The 16,340-nt window shown below is 43.2% G+C and overlaps 1 protein-coding gene across 2 annotated transcripts in view; it reads right to left on the minus strand.

Annotated features, from left to right (window-relative positions):
• The window catches only part of nedd1 (NEDD1 gamma-tubulin ring complex targeting factor), a 77,784-nt gene that overhangs the window by 21,528 nt on the left and 39,916 nt on the right, over nucleotides 1-16,340 (minus strand). For both annotated transcript variants that reach the window (XM_073065899.1, XM_073065900.1), the window contains exons 9-12: nucleotides 14,301-14,444; nucleotides 14,161-14,208; nucleotides 951-1,159; nucleotides 185-256 (exon numbers count right to left, since the gene is read on the minus strand). In XM_073065899.1, the coding sequence (XP_072922000.1) occupies nucleotides 185-256; nucleotides 951-1,159; nucleotides 14,161-14,208; nucleotides 14,301-14,444 (473 nt within the window). The remainder of the gene's footprint in view (nucleotides 1-184; nucleotides 257-950; nucleotides 1,160-14,160; nucleotides 14,209-14,300; nucleotides 14,445-16,340) is intronic.

Genomic DNA, 16,340 nt, shown 5'->3' on the forward strand with positions numbered 1-16,340 from the left:
CTGTTACAACAAAAGTATATTTCCTTTACATACACTCGAGGTTTTCAGGCACAATTTCCCTTTTTTTTATATAAGTAAAACTAAATTACTTAATAACCTAATTTTCCAATATTGCCTCAACAGTCTCTTTGACAATCAAAACAAATTCATGTTTGGAAGCATACATTACCTAATCAACACCTACCTGATCAAACCTCTTGTTTTCCGTCTGACCATTTTGCTCTAATTTTAACTTTGTGATCCCCATGTCAGTTCCCTGCAGAAATTCAGGATTCATGTATTATTAAAGACAAAAAAAAGTGTAAATACTTCATTACTTTCAACTGTAAGAAAATGATGTTCCAAGGATTAAAAAAATCAGCTCACTTGAAAATACTAGATATTAGTGACTAGATATCAATGGAAGCTCTGCGCACAGCAAAATTAGCACAAGCAGAGAGCACTACATGCAAACTAAGGGATCAACAGTGGAGCTCACAGAAGATAATGACACATCACAACAGTAAGAGAGGTTCCAGCAGTGAAGTGTAACCGACTGTCTTGCATGGCAGGCCACTGGACCCTGTCCATGACCTGCCAAGGACCGTGTAGTAGCTCAGCCTCCCCACGTTAAACAAAGACAATTGTAGATATTTTACTACCACTAACTTCCTCTTTGACCAACCTTTTGCTTTCTACTAATCATTTTCCCCACTCCTTCATTCTGCACCATCACTCCTTCAGTCATTTAATCACATCCAAGTTAACATTTCACAATATATGCCAGTGATATTAAACATGATTCTGACATCAGACATATACCCAACATAGACCTTGACCTTCTACTCTCCATTACATATCTTAGTCGTTCATTTACAACTCTTTCCAGTTCTGGGTAAAGTCATAAACTCAAATATTAATCACATTTCCTTCTCCACAAATAAATGTTGTAGGTATAGGCTTTGAAATACCTGTCCAATTGGCTCTTTCAAGTATTGCCTCCCACTCTGGATTTGGCTGAGTAGGGAAGCCTTCTCACGACACTGATTCTGTTCTTTCACAGGGGATAGAGATGAAAGGCCATGCAGGGAACTCGAGTGCAAGTCTTCCTTTGCACAGGAACCCATTGGATTAGTTCTTGTGGAAAACAGGGTGTTCAGCTCTGGTGAAACGCCTAAACCTGCAAAGAAAATTGTATCTGAGCTTTTTATTCTTGCAAACCAGTAATTTAAAGATGTGCAGCCATCAGGCATTATTCTTTAAAGTTACTGAACATCCACAAAGGCAATTTCTAGTAATGTTTGGTACAAGATTAGCCATATGAATAAGAGCAGAAGAAATTGGAACAGCAAACTGGAACTGCACTAATACTAGTTAGAATAAATTACATTTACATAGACTGAATTTGTTATACTATCTGTGCTTCTTTGTTCCCCCCTCACCCAATACATTTTAACTCAAGTACTGTTTTGAGTACCACTTATCCGAAATTCCAAAATCTGAAAGCCTCCAAAATTTTCTTGAGTGCTGGCAACACATCACAAATGGAAGATTTCATCTGGCGTTGGGAAGGTTCCCAGGCAATGTGCAGCACTCTGTGAATCAGATAGTTTTACTACGAATGGCTTGTGGCAAAGTTTGCGGATGATACAAAGATAGCCAGAAGGGTAGGTAGTGCTCAGGAAGCAATATAAACTTGTATAGTAAACAGAAATTAACAAAAAGTAGAAAAATGCTGCATAAAAATGAAAATCTCAATCCTATACACAAAGAATAGATTCATCAGTGTCGGAGTGAACATATGCTGTTTAATGGTATGCTGATCATGAAACAACCAAAGATCTATCATGAGAATTGAAAATTGAAGGTAATGGTGAATATTAAACCACAAACCATAAGACATAGGAGCTGAATTAGGCCATTCAACCCATCGAGTCTGCTCTCCCCATTCCATCATGGCTGATCCAGGATCCCACTTAACCCCATACACCTGTCTTTTTGCCATATCCTTTGATGTCATGACTGATCAGGAAACTATCAACAAAGTCAAGTCACTTTTATTGTCATTTCGACCATAACTGCTGATACAGTACATAGTAAAAATGAGACAATGTTTTTCAGGACCATGGTGTTACATGACACAGTACAAAAACTAGACTGAACTATGTTAAAAAAAAGAGAAAGCTACACTAGACTACAGACCTACACAGGACTACATAAAGTGCACAAAAACAGTGCAGGCATTACAATAAATAATAAACAGGACAATAGGGCAAGGTGTCAGTCCAGGCTTCGGGTATTGAGGAGTTTGATAGCTTGGGAGAAGAAACTGTTACATAGTCTGGCTAAGAGAGCCCGAAATGCTTAGGAGCCTTTTCGCAGACGGCAGGAGGGAGAAGAGATTGTATGAGGGGTGCATGGGGTCCTTCATAATTCTGTTTGCTTTGTGGATGCAGCGTGTAGTGTAAATGTCCGTGATGGCGGGAAGAGAGACCCCGATGATCTTCGCAGCTGACCTCACTATCCGCTGCAGGGTTTTGTGATCCAAGATGGTGCAATTTCCAAACCAGGCAGTGATGCAGCTGCTCAGGATGCTCTCAATACAACCCCTGTAGAATGTGATGAGGATGAGGGGGGGGTGGGAGATGGACTTTCCTCAGCCTTCGCAGAAAGTAGAGATGCTGCTGGGCTTTCTTTGCTATGGAGCTGGTGTTGAGGGACCAGGTGAGATTCTCCGTCAGGTGAACAAGAAATTTGGTGCTCTTTACGATCTCTACCAAGGAGCTGTCGCTCTGTGCCCTCCTGAAGTCAACAACCATCTCTTTTGTTTTGTTCACATTAAGAGACAGGTTGTTGGCTCTGCACCAGTCTGTTAGCCGTTGCACCTCCTCTCTGTAAGCTGACTCGTCATTCTTGCTGATGAGACTCACCACGGTCATGTCATCGGCGAACTTGATGATATGGTTTGAGCTGTGTGTTGCAGCACAGTCGTGGGTCAGCAGAGTGAACAGCAGTGGACTGAGCTGGCAGCCCTGGGGAGCCCCCGTGCTCAGTGTGATGGTGTTGGAGATGCTGCTGTCGACCTGGACTGGCAGGTCTCCCAGTCAGGAAGTCTAGGATCCAGTTGCAGAGGGAGGTGTTCAGGCCCAGTAGGCTCAGATTTCCAATCAGTTTCTGAGGGATGATTGCGTTGAATGCTGAGCTGAAGTCTATGAACAGCATCCAAACGTATGTGTCCTTTTTGTCCAGGCGGGTTAGGGCCAGGTGGAGGGTAGAGGCAATGGCATCATCTGTTGAGCGGTTGGGACGGTACGCAAACTGCAGGGGGTCCACTTCCTTGGCACAGGGACGATGGTGGCAGCCTTGAAGCACGTTGGAACGGTGGCGCTGCTCAGGGAGATGTTGAAGATGTCAGTGAGAACATCTGCTAGCTGGTCTGCACATCCTCTGAGCACTCTACCAGGGATGTTGTCTGGTCCAGCAGCCTTCCATGGGTTGAACCTGCGCAGGGTTCTTCTCACGTCGGCCACAGTGAGACACAGCACCTGGTCATTTGTAGGAGGGGTGGCCTTCCTCGCCGCCATGTCATTTTTTGCCTCAAACCAGGCGTAGAAGTTATTCAGCTCATCTGGGAGGGAGGCATCACCTGCACAGTCAGGTGATGTTGTCCTGGAATTGGTGATGTCCTGGATGCCCTTCCACATGCGCCTCATGTCACCGCTGTCCTGGAAGTGGCTGTGGATTAGCTGGGCGTGTGCACGCTTTGCCCCTCTGATGGCTCAGGACAATTTGGCCCTCGCTGTTGTTAGAGCTGCCTTGTCGCCTGCATGGAAGGCAAAGTCGCGGGACCTTAGCAGCGCACGCACCATGGCTTCTGGTTAGTGATGGTCTTGGACAGAGTAACATCATCAATGCACTTGTTGATGTAGCTGGTCACTGATGCTGTGTACTTCTCTAAATTGGTAGTCGGCACTGGTTGCAGCCTCCCTGAACATGTGCCAGTCAGTGTGCTCAAAGCAGTCTTGAAGAGCTGAGATGGCTCCTGCTGGCCAGGTTTTCACTTGCTTCTGAACTGGTCTTACACCACCTTAAATATACCTGTGGTCTTGGCTCCATAGCTGTCTGTGGCAGAGCATTCCACAGATTCACTATTCCCTGGCTTAAAAAAAATTACTTCCGTTCTAAAGGTCGCCCCTCAATTTTGAGACTGTGCCCTCTAGTTGGGGATACCACCACCATAGGAAACATCCTCTCCACATCCACCCCATCTAGTCCTTTCAACATTTGGTAGGTTTCAACGAGATCCCCCCACATTCTTCTAAATTCCAGTGAGTACAGGTCCAAAGCTGCCAAGTGCTCCTCTAAGTTAAGCCCTTTGTTCCCAGAATCATTCTCATTAACCTCCTCCAGACTGCCTCCAGTGACAACACATCCTTTCTGATATGGGGTCCAAACTGTTGACAATACTCCAAGTGTGTTTTATAAAGCCTCGCATTATCTCCTTGCTTTTCTATTCTATTCCCCTTGAAATAAATGCCAACGCTGCAATTAGAAACATCGAAAACCCCAAGGCATTCTACAAATATGTGAAGAGTAAGAGGATAAGACGTGAGAGAACAAGACCAAGCAAGTGTGACAGTGGAGAAGCATGTATGGAACCAGGGGAGATAGCAGAGGTACTTAATGAGTACTTTGCTTCAATATTCACTACAGAAAAGGGATGACTTACAGTGGACTGAAAAGCTTGAACATGTAGATATTAAGGAAGAGGAGCTGGAGCTTTTGGAAAGCATCAAGTTGGATAAAACACCAGGACCAGATGAGTGTATCCCAGGCTACTCTGGGAGGCGAGGGAGGAGACTGCTGAGCCTCTGGCAATGATCTTTGAATCATCAATGGGGATGGGAGAGGTTCCGGAGGATTGGAGGATTGTAGATGTTGTTCCCTTATTCAAGAAAGGGAATAGAAATGGCCCAGGAAATTATAGACCAATAAGACTTATTTCAGTGGTTGGTAAGTTCAGATTCAGATTATTGTCATTAGAAACCATAAATGCAATGCAGTTAAAAAATGAGACGTTTCTCCAGAATGATATCACAAAAGCATATGACGAAACAGACACCACCAGAAAATCCACATAACGTTTGGCAATCCCCAATCCAGAGTCCGGAGAGGCTGCTGCGTATTAATATCGCGCTACCGTCTTAGCGCATTCCCCGGAAAGGAGCTCCAATCCCACTCGACAAAAGACCAAAAACTAAAGCTACAAGACCTACACAAAACCACATAGTTACAACAGTGCAAACAATAGCATAAGTTCAAAAGAAATCACCACACAGTTTCCACAAGTCCCCAGGGTCCCAACAGACTCGCCATCCCACGCTGGCGGCAGAAGGGAATACCCCCACTATGGACTTCCACGGCGCCGCCTGACTCAGCCTCGCAGACGCAGCACACAGTGAAAGCTCCGCCGAACCCAGCCTCGCAGACGCAGCACACACCGAAAGCGACCTGACTGCAGCCGACTCTGAGGCCGTCGAACCTCCAAGCCGACAACCATTCCCTCCGGCACAGCTTCTCCGAGCACCATCCTCGGCCAAGCGTATTAAGACGGTCCCGCCAACGGCCTTCAGCAACACAACCCTGAGGACTGGGGGCCTGTTCTTCCCAGCAGAGACCTGGACCTCACAGCAGCAACGAAGAAGATCTTCCTGGAGATTTCCAGATGTTCCTCCGTGCTCCCATGTCCGTTTTTCATCCGATTATGATTGCGCACGGCACCCGGCTTCACAAATAACAGATAATCAGCTCCGGAGTGGCCGCTACAAGCTGCGTCGCGCCGCCATCTTGGAAAAGTTGATGGAGAAGATCTTGAGAGGCAGGATTTATGAACATTTGGAGAGGCATAATATGAATCGGAATAGTCAGCATGGCTTTGTCAAAGGCAGGTCGTGCCTTACAAGCCTGATTGAATTTTTGCAGACGTGACTAAACACATTGATGAAGGTAGAGCAGAAGATGTAGTGTAAATGGATTTCACCAAGGCATTTGATAAGTTACCCCATGCAAGGCTTATTGAAAAAGTAAGGAGGCATGGGATCCAAGGGGACCTTGCAACGTGAATCCAGAACTGGCTTGCCCACAGAAGGCTAAGAATGGTTGTAGATGGGTCATATTCCACATGGAGGTCAGTGACAAGTGGTGTGCCTCAGCGATCTGTTCTGGGACCCCTTCTCTTTGTGGTTTTTATAAATGACCTGGATGAGGAAGTGGAGGGATGGGTTAGTAAATCTGCTGATGACACAAAGGTTGGGAGTGTTGTGGATAGTGTGGAGAGCTGCCTGTGGTTACAGCAGGACACTGATGGGATGCAAAACTGGGCTGAGAAGTGGCAGATGGAATTCAACCCAGATAAGTGTGAGGTGGTTCATTTTGTAGAACAAATATGATGGCAGAATATAGCATTAATGGCAAGACTCTTGGCAATGTGGAGGATCAGAGGGATCTTGGGGTCCAAGTCCATAGGATATTCAAAGCTGCTGTGCAGGTTGACTGTGGTTAAGAAGGCATGTGGTGCATTGGCCTTCATCAATCGTGGGATTGACTTTAAGAGTCGAGAGATAATGTTGTAGCTATATAGGACCCTGGTCAGACCCCACTTGAAGTACTATGCTCAGTTCTGGTTGCCTAAGTACAGGAAGGACGTGGAAACCATAGAAAGGGTGCAGAGGATATTTACAAGGATGTTGCCTGGATTGGGCAGCATGCCTTATAGGTTGAGTGAACTTGGCCTTTTCTGCTTGGAAGGACGGAGGATGAGAGGTGACCTGACAGAAAGTGTACAAGATGATGAGAAGCACTGATCGTATGGATAGTCAGAGGCATTTTCTCAGGGATGAGATGGCTAGCACGAGAGCTGGTTGGAAGTAGGTACAGAGGAGATGACGGGTAAGTTTTTTTATGCAGTGTGGTGAGTACGTGGAATGGTCTGCCGGCAGCAGTGGTGGAGGCAGAAACAAGAGGGTCTTTTAAAAGACTTCTGGATGGCTACATGGAGTTTAGAAAAATAGAGGGCTATGAGTAAGCCTAGGTGGTTCTAAGGTAAGGACATATTTGGCACAGCTTTGTGGGCTAAAGGGCCTGTACTGTGCTGTAGGTTTTCTATGTTTCTATTGCAGCACCTCGTCCTTCTGAAAACCCAAGTAAACAACACCCACTGACTCACCCTTGTCTATTCTGCCTGTTATTTCCTCAAAGATTTCTGGCAGATTCTGATCGTATGGACATTCAGAGGTGTTTTCCCAGGGCTGAGATGGCTAGCACGAGAGTGCTTGGAAGTAGGTATAGAGATGTCAGGGGTAAGGTTTTTACGCAGAGTGGTGAGTGCGTGGAATGGGCTGCCGATGACAGTGGTGGAGGCGCATACGATAGCGTCTTTTAAGAGACTCCTGGATAGGTACATGGAGATTAGAAAAATAGAGGGCCTATTTCTTTCCATTAATCCACTAGGTAAAGGTTTAATTTCAATTATCCGAGATAAACTAGCAGCCTTACGACGGGCCCCTGTGGATAAAATTAAAATGGCCTGGGAGCAGGATTTAAATATCTCCTTATCCGAGGAGAGCTGGGACTCAGTTCTCAAATCGGTTAACTCAACCTCTCTTTGTGCTCGCCATTGTCTCTTACAGTTTAAGATTGTTCATAGAGCCCATATGTCTAAATCTAAACTATCTCGATTCTACCCTGGCATTAGTCCGCTCTGTGATAAATGCAAGAGGGGCGTGGCCTCTCTCATCCATATGTACTGGTTCTGTCCTAGCTTGGAGAAATTCTGGAAAGATGTCTTCACTACATTATCGGGTATTCTGAATCAGCACCTAGAACCTAACCCCTTAATTGCTCTGTTTGGTTTTTGGGGCGAGACAGATTTATGTCTGGGTCCGACCAAATGCCGAATACTATCCTTTGCCTCTTTCCTGGCGAGACGCTTGATCCTCCTTAGATGGAGAGATGTTGCCCCGCCCACTCATGCGCAATGGCTTAACGACATTATGGCCTGCTTGGACCTCGAAAAAATTCATTATTCAGTTCTCAATTCGGATTTAAAGTTCCATAAGGTCTGGGGGCCTTTTATCGAGTACTTTCATAACCTTCCTCTTGACTAGGGTTTTTTTTTCTTTTCGGTCCCTTGCTTTCAGCTCCCTTTTTTTTTTCTGGTAGTAAGCATTATCATCCTCTGTTGCTAAGTGTATTCACAGTCTGGGAGTTTGACTGTCCGGACTTATACTCTCTATATTGTGTGGTGGTTGGTCTGGAATTGTTGTTTTTTTCTTGTGTTGTGGGGTTTGGGGAGGACACTAAGCTCACTTGTCTTTAATTTAGGTGCTTTTTTGTTAAATTCTCTTCCTTTGTAGCATATTGTTATTGTATGCTTAACCTCGCTCTGTATTAATGCTCCTCATTGGGATTTGGGGTTTTTAATTTTGTAAAATGTTTTGAAAAACTAAAAAAAATTTAAAAAAGAAAGAAAGAAAGAAAGAAAAATAGAGGGCTATGGGCAACTCTAGGTAATTTCTAAGGTAAGGACATGTTCGGCACAGCTTTGTAGGTCAAAGGGCCTGTACTGTGTTATAGGTTTTCTACGTTTCTATTGTGGAAAAATAGCAGTCCCAAGACTGACCCCCGAGAAACACACTAGAAACTGGCAGTCAACCAGAAAAGGCCACTTTTTCTCCCACTCGCTACCTCCTACCAGTCAGCTATTCCACTATCCAAGCCAGTATCATTCCTGTAATGCTGCAGGATTTTACCTCGTTAAACAACTTATATGTGGCACCTTATCAAATGCCTTCTGAAAAATCTAAGTAACTGACATCCACTGCCTCACCTTTGTCCACCCTGCTTGTTACTTCCTTGAAGAATTCTAACAGCTTTGTCAGGCAAGATTTCCCTTTCCAGAAACCTTTGACTTATTTTATCATTAGTCTCCAAGTAACCTGAAACCTCATCCTTAATAATAGACACCAGCATTTTCCCATCCACTGAGGTTAGGCTAACTGGTCTATAATTTCCTCTCTTTTGCCTTCCTCCCTTCTTAAAGAGTGGAGTGACATTTGCAATTTTGCAGTCCTCCAAGACTATGTCAGAATCAAGTGATTCTTGAAAGATCATGATCAATGCATCCATTATCTCTTCAGCAACCTCCCTCAGGAATCTGGGATATAGTCCACCTGGTTCAGGTGACTTATCCATCTTAAGACTTTTGAGTTTGCCTAGTACATTTTCCTTTGTAATAGCAATGGCACTCAATTCTGTTCCCTGACACTCAGAGTTCTGGCACATTGTTAGTATCTTCCACAATGAAGAATGATGCAAAGTACCCATTAAGTTCATCTGCCACTTCTTTGTCCCCCATTAGTACTTCACCAGCATTATTTTCCAGATGTCCAATATCAGATCTCACCTCCCTTTTCCTCTTTATATAACTGAAAAAAAACCTTTGGAATCCTGCTTTGTATTATTGGCTAGTCTGCCCTCATATTTAATCTTTTGTTTTTTATAGCTTTTTTTCATTGCTTTTCGTTGATTTTTAAAAGCTTCCCAATCATCCAATTTCCCACCCACTTTAGCTACATTATATGCTTTTTCCTTGGCTTTTATGCAGTCCTTAACTTTCTTTGTCATCCATGATTGCCCATACCAGCCTTTTGAGAACTTCTTCCTCTGTGGGTCATATCTATCCTGTGCCTTGTGAACTATTCCCAGAAACTTCAGCCACCTCTCCTCTGCCATCATCCCCACCAATATCCTCCTCCAATCCACCTGGGCAAGCTGCTCTCTCATGCCTCTGTAATCACCTTTACTCCATTGTGATACTGATACATGTGACTTTCCCTCTCAAATTGTAGTACAAATTCAATCATATTATGATCACTGCCACCCAAAGATTCCTTTACATTAAGCTCCCTAATAAGATCTGGGTTATTACACAACACCCAATCTAAAATGGCTTTCTAGAGCAGTTTGTGCTTGAGACTACTCAGGGAAAAGCTATCTCATAGGTATTCAACAAGTTCTGGACAATTGGGCCTTGTTCCAGGGAAGGTGGGACCTGTTTCAATGGGATGGATTGCACCTGAACTGGAGGGGAACTAATATCCTTGCAGGAAGGTTGGCTAGTGGTGCTCTGGGGGGGGGTTAAACTACATTTGCAGGGGGAGGGGAACCAGAGTGTTAGAGCAGATAGTGAGGTGGAGGAGGATAAAGGTCATGCGAGAACTGCAAGTATAGTGCACGGAGTGAAGCCAGATTTAACAAGGCTTTGAGGAAAGAGAAGCAAAATAAAGGGTGTAAAGGTAGTAAGGTAGAAGGGCTAAAGTGCGTGTACTTCAATGCAAGAAGCATCAGGTACAAAGGTGATGAACTGAGAGCTTGGATACATACATGGAATTATGATGTAGTGGCCATTACAGAGACTTGGCTGGCACCAGAGCAGAAATGGATTCTCAATATTCCTGGATTTCAGTGTTTTAAAAGGGATAGAGAGGGGGAAAAGGGGAGGAGGGGTGGCATTCCTGCTCAGGGATATTATTACACCTACAGAAAGGATGGGTAATGTAGCAGGATCCTCTTTTGAGTCCATATGGGTGGAAGCCAGGAACAGGAAGGGAGCAGTTACTCCACAGGAATGGTCCCGAGGGATTGGAGGGAGGCGAATGTTGTCCCATGCCTTCTGACTTTCTGAATAAGCCTACCATGTGGAACCTTGTCAAATACCTTACTAAAATCTATGTAGATCACATCCACTGCACTACCCTCATCTATATGCATGGTCACCTCCTCAAAGAACTCTATCAGGCTTGTTATACATGATCTGACCTTCACAAAGCCATGCTGACTCTCCCTGATCAGACCATGATTCTCTTAATGCCCATAGATCCCATCTCTAAGAATCTTTTCCAACAGCTTTCCCACCACAGAGGTAAGGCTCACTGGTCTATAATTACCCGGACTATCCCTACTACCTTTTTTGAACAAGGGGACAACATTCGCCTCCCTCCAATCCTCCAGTACCATTCCTGTGGACAACGAGGACATAAAGATCCTAGCTAGAGGCTCAGCAATCTCTTCCCTCACCTCGTGGAGCAGCCTGGGGAATATTCTGTCTGGTCCCGGGGACTTATCTGTCCTAATGTATTTAAACAACTCCAACACCTCCTCTCCCTTAATATCCACATGCTCTAGAACATCAAACTCACTCATACTGTCCTCATCGTCATCAAGTTCCCTCAGTGGTGAATACTGAAGAGAAGTATTCATTGAGGACCTCACTCACTTCCCTCAGCCTCCAGGCACATCTTCCCACTTTTATCTCTAATTGGTCCTACTTTCACTCCTGTCATCCTTTTGTTCTTCACATAATTGAAGAATGCTTTGGGGTTTTCCTTTACCCTACTCGCCTTGCCAAGGCCTTCTCATGCCCCCTTCTTAAGCTTCTTTCTTGCTACCCTAAATTCCTCAATAGCCCCATCTGATCCTTGCTTCCTAAATCTCATGTATGTTGCCTTCTTCCATCTGACTAGATTTTCCACCTCACTTGTCATCCATGGTTCCTTCACCCTACCATTCTTTATCTTCCTCACCAGGACAAATTTATCTCTAACATCCTTCAAGAGATCCCTAAACATCGACCACATGTCCATAGTTCATTTCTCTGCAAAAACATCATCCCAATTCACACCCACAGGTTCTAGCCTTATGGCCTCATAATTTGCCCTTCCCCAATTAAAAATTTTCCTGTCCTCTCTGCTTCTATCCTTTTCTGTGATAATGTTAAAGTCCAGGGAGCGGTGGTCACTGTCCCCTAGATGCTCACCCACTGAGAGATCTGTGACCTGACACGGTTCATTACCTAATACTAGATCCAGTATGGCATTCCTCCTAGTGAAATTTAAGAGATTACTAGATAGGTATATGGAGGAATTTAAGGTGGGGGGGGGGGGGGATATATGGGAGGCAGGGTTTAAGGGTCAGCACAACATTGTGGGCTGAAGGGCCTGTACTGTGCTGTACTATTCTATGTTCTATAAATTCCTCTTCTTGCAAACTGATACCAACCTGATTTTCCCAACCCCCTTGCATATTGAAGAGCCACATTACAATTGTGACATCACGCTTATTGCATTTGTAATAAGCTCCCTTTGCAATCTCAACCCAACATCTTGGTTGCTATTTGGAGGCCTATATATGCTTCTCATATGGTTTTTTTGTTACCCTTGCAGTTTCTTAACTCCACCCACAAAGATTAAACATTCTCTGACGCTATGCCACCTCTTCCTAAAGATGTAATTCCATCTCTTACCAACAGATCCACACAACATCCTATGCTTCCTGCCTGCCCTTTCAATTCAAAGTTTACCCTGTGATGTTAAGCTCCCAACTATGGCCTTTTTTTCAGCCATATACAGCAGACTGGTTGCAAAAATTTAAGATACGGCATTATTTTCTTTTTAATGTTTTAATTTTTTTTAAATAAGTGCTTGCTGATCACTGAGGGGCAGATAAATTCATTGATGAGTTTGCCAAGGTTGCTGCTGATGAAAATCTTACATCAGAATAAGTCTACAATACCATTTACTTACACAAAACCTAAAAAAGTAAAATAGAAATACAGTGTACTATAACCTTTTAATCAAAATATGGCATCATAGGAGGAGACTGAAAGCCTGCTGTTTTTGTTGTTAACCAGCCGATTCAGGTATTCCCCCGACGCTGTTGTGCTGCTTTTGTTACCCTGTACATATTATGTTTTCATTCTATTAATGGTATGTAATAATATTTACTGTTAAGTACACACAGGTATATGTGATGAACGAGTGCAGGACAAAGACTATTTATTGGAAGCACAAATTGATTTGGAAATTATAACAATCCCAATCTATCTCATTTTGAATCCAAAATTCGAAATGGGTTCACAACCTGTATGAACTTCTGCAAATGTTTGTTCCTTGATACTCCACACTCTTATACAGATTAGAAAAAGTTTCAAACATAGCCAGCTTTAGTCATGTTAAAAACATAACTGGATCACAAATCTCCAATTTACAAGGAAATTTTCATTTACTCATGTTTTATAAATCGGTTTTTGTGTATGTTCCAAATTGGGTTCAGGTCGAGTCATGTTGTGTTAATAATACTGTTGATAATACTCCATGTTATGAAGAATGGATTTTAATACACTACATATCCTTCATATGAATCAGTGCTCCTTTTTACTGGAGTAATCTGTTTTGAAGACACAAGACAGTGAAAAATTCTGTAAAATACTTGGACTTAGAAGTAACTTCCAATTTACTTTTTGTTATGTTCTCACACATGCCAAGGAGGCTGGACGGTCAATAATCAGTTGTTAATCAGATATTGTAGTGTAGCAGTTAGCACATTACTTAACAGCGCCAAGAACGAGGATTGTTTCCCTCCGCAACCTCTAAAGTATGTGTCTGGTCACCCTGTGACTGCATGGGTTTCCTTAGGGTGCTCTGGTTTCCTCCCACATTCCAAAGATGTTCAGTTAGGATTAGAGTTAGGGAGTTGTGGGCATGCTACATTAGTGCTAGAAGCGTGGCAACACTTGTGGACTGCAAAGATCTCATCCCTGGGAGAGGAAGGATACACCAAGATGGGCTACACCTGGGAAAATTTCTAAGACATTAAGAGGGTGGAGCGGACAAAGAAGAACATTAATAGAGTGTGATGATCTTTGGTTTTTTCTCCCTCATCTCTTTCTCTAATGTTGTGGGTTTTTTTTTTAAATAATTGTCACTTGACAGTTTTTGTCTGTATCCAATCCTGGATCATTCTTCTTTTACCTCCATCTTCCCCTCAATTGAACATAACACACGTTTTCTTGCTTTTCCAGTTCTGATGAAGGGTCCCTCAACCAGAGTTGAAATCTCAACTGATTCATTAACATGAATGCTATCTGATCTGTTGTTACATTCTGGCCGCTCCCAAAAAAATTATAAACTCTGAATCTTTGATACCAAGCAAACGGAAGTTTACTCATAAGTGTAAAGCTGTTCATAAAAGAACTATTTATCAATTACTGGCTACATTAAAAAAAATAGCTCGAGACAAGTTAGTCAATTTGCTAATACAGGTCAGCTGAATTTATAAGCATACCATTTCCTCTTGTCACAGAGTCTTCAGTTGCCTTTAATCCTGAAACATCTAGAAAAACAAGCCATAATTCATTATGACCAATTACCATTTCATGAACTAAGTATATATTCTCATAAGTATGCCAATTTAAATCAACTTACCATCTCTGACCGGTGAGAACATATCTCCAAAACTGTTCCTGCCGATATAATCAAGGTTCTTGAAATTGCCAGCGTCATCAGCTCTTTTTGAATTTTCCACCTCTTTGGAAGGAATGACATCCAAACTGGTACTATGAGATAAACCTAGAAACACATAGTAAGGGCAAAGCAGGCTATTACAAGTGAACATTCAATTTTCTTGCATTTTGTTAAGAGTAAGAGGACTCCCCAAAGAACATCACCATAAGCTCCAAGATAGAGGAACAAAATTAAGCCATTCAGCCCATCAAGTCTTCTCTGCCATTCAATCTTGGCGTAATATTTTTTCAATTCCATTCTTTTATCTTCACCCTTAACCTATCTCTGACAAATACACCCAATGACTTGGCCTCCACAGATTCAATGCCGAAGAAATTTGTCCATCTCAGTTTTAAAGGAATATCCCTTTATTTTTAAGGCCAAGTCCTCAGATCCTAGACTCCTGCAAATGGAAAATCCTCTCCATGTCCGCTCTGTAACAGACATGTTTCAGACCACTCCAAACTAAAGTTTATTCTTGGTTACATGAACTAAGCAGTAAGATGGCAGTTGTGGAACGTTGACCTTTATTTTAAAATTATAGGGATTGCATTGCACATGGAGCAAATTTCAGAAGTTGAGTTCAATATGCTGTTTTTGCTGGATAGTGTAACTTAAAGGACGGAATGAATTTCTAGCCCTATGTGCACATGTATTTGAGAAGATACTCGGTCAAATGACTGGATTAACTCTAATTTCACCATGTCTTCTCACATTATCATTCAGTTCTGTAGAGCAACATTACAGTACACAGAATAACATCAGAACCAAACATACATGGCTATATTTTAAAACAAAAGCAAAATTCTTACTGCCCTTTTACCTGATATTTCGCTACCATTTTGTTGCTCTGACAATAAAGATCAATGTGCAAATGGAATTGCATCAATATCAAAGTGGGTTGAAAGTACTCCTTCCTAAAAAAAATTAAACTAGCTCCTATGATGGAGGGTTTGGGATGCTAGACGCATTGAAATGTTTTACAACAGCAGAATTTGAACTCACCCGCCTATGCTCCAAATGTGTACAGAAACCTTTTTGCTGACAAGGATAGGCAAATACAACAGAAAGAACGCGCAAAACAGCTTTAACATAAGGTGACAGCACGGCAAGGTCCTCTATCCCTTACAAACACACTGGGGCAGGAAAGGTGTAAAAAGAGACCAGCTGTCAGAGGGCAAACAGGGCAGTCATTTTTATCAAGGAGAGGGCCACGCCAATCATATCAAAGAGGCCTAAGTCTTATCTACAACAACAGCCAAATCATAGGAGATGAGGGTTGATGTGGGGAGGAAACTGAAGTTCTCAGAGGTGGTGCAAACCGCACTTCAACCAAACACCTTACTGTGGTCCACCAAAGACAAGAAAATCATCATGGTGGAGCTCACAGTACCAAGGGAGGAAGGATGCAAGGAAGGCCCGGAATTACCAGTCCTTATTCCAAGAGTGCAGGGACAAAGGACGGCAGACATGGCTATTCCCCGTGGAGATTGGCTGTAGAGAGTTCCCGAAAAAGTCGACATGGAGGTTGCTGTCTGCACTGGGCCTCGGGTGAAAAGAGCAAGAACGAAGCAATTCACAGGATGGGGAGGAAGCAGAAAGAGCCTCTTACTGGATATGGAGCAGGCGAGAGGAGTTGAGCTGGAAGTCGGGAGCAGTTGGGCAGTAACTTGGCCACCACTGCTGAACTGCCAACTGGAGAGTGTAGTGGTTAACAGTTGAAACATTATGAAAGTTGGTCACCACCTAACAACATCTGCCCCTGGCCAAAGGCTACAGTTACCTTATCAGGTAGCTGAAGACAGCACCCTGGAGTATGATGCAAGACCACTCAAAGTTCTTCAACTTTATAATAAATATTCTAACAATTTGACAAGGTGATGATTACTATGCATCCCTAGCCGCTCATGGTACATTATGATTTTACTATGCTATGTGGAAGTACAATCAAAAATGGATATG

Source organism: Hemitrygon akajei, chromosome 14 (assembly GCF_048418815.1).
Source record: "Hemitrygon akajei chromosome 14, sHemAka1.3, whole genome shotgun sequence".
NCBI lineage: Eukaryota > Metazoa > Chordata > Chondrichthyes > Myliobatiformes > Dasyatidae > Hemitrygon > Hemitrygon akajei.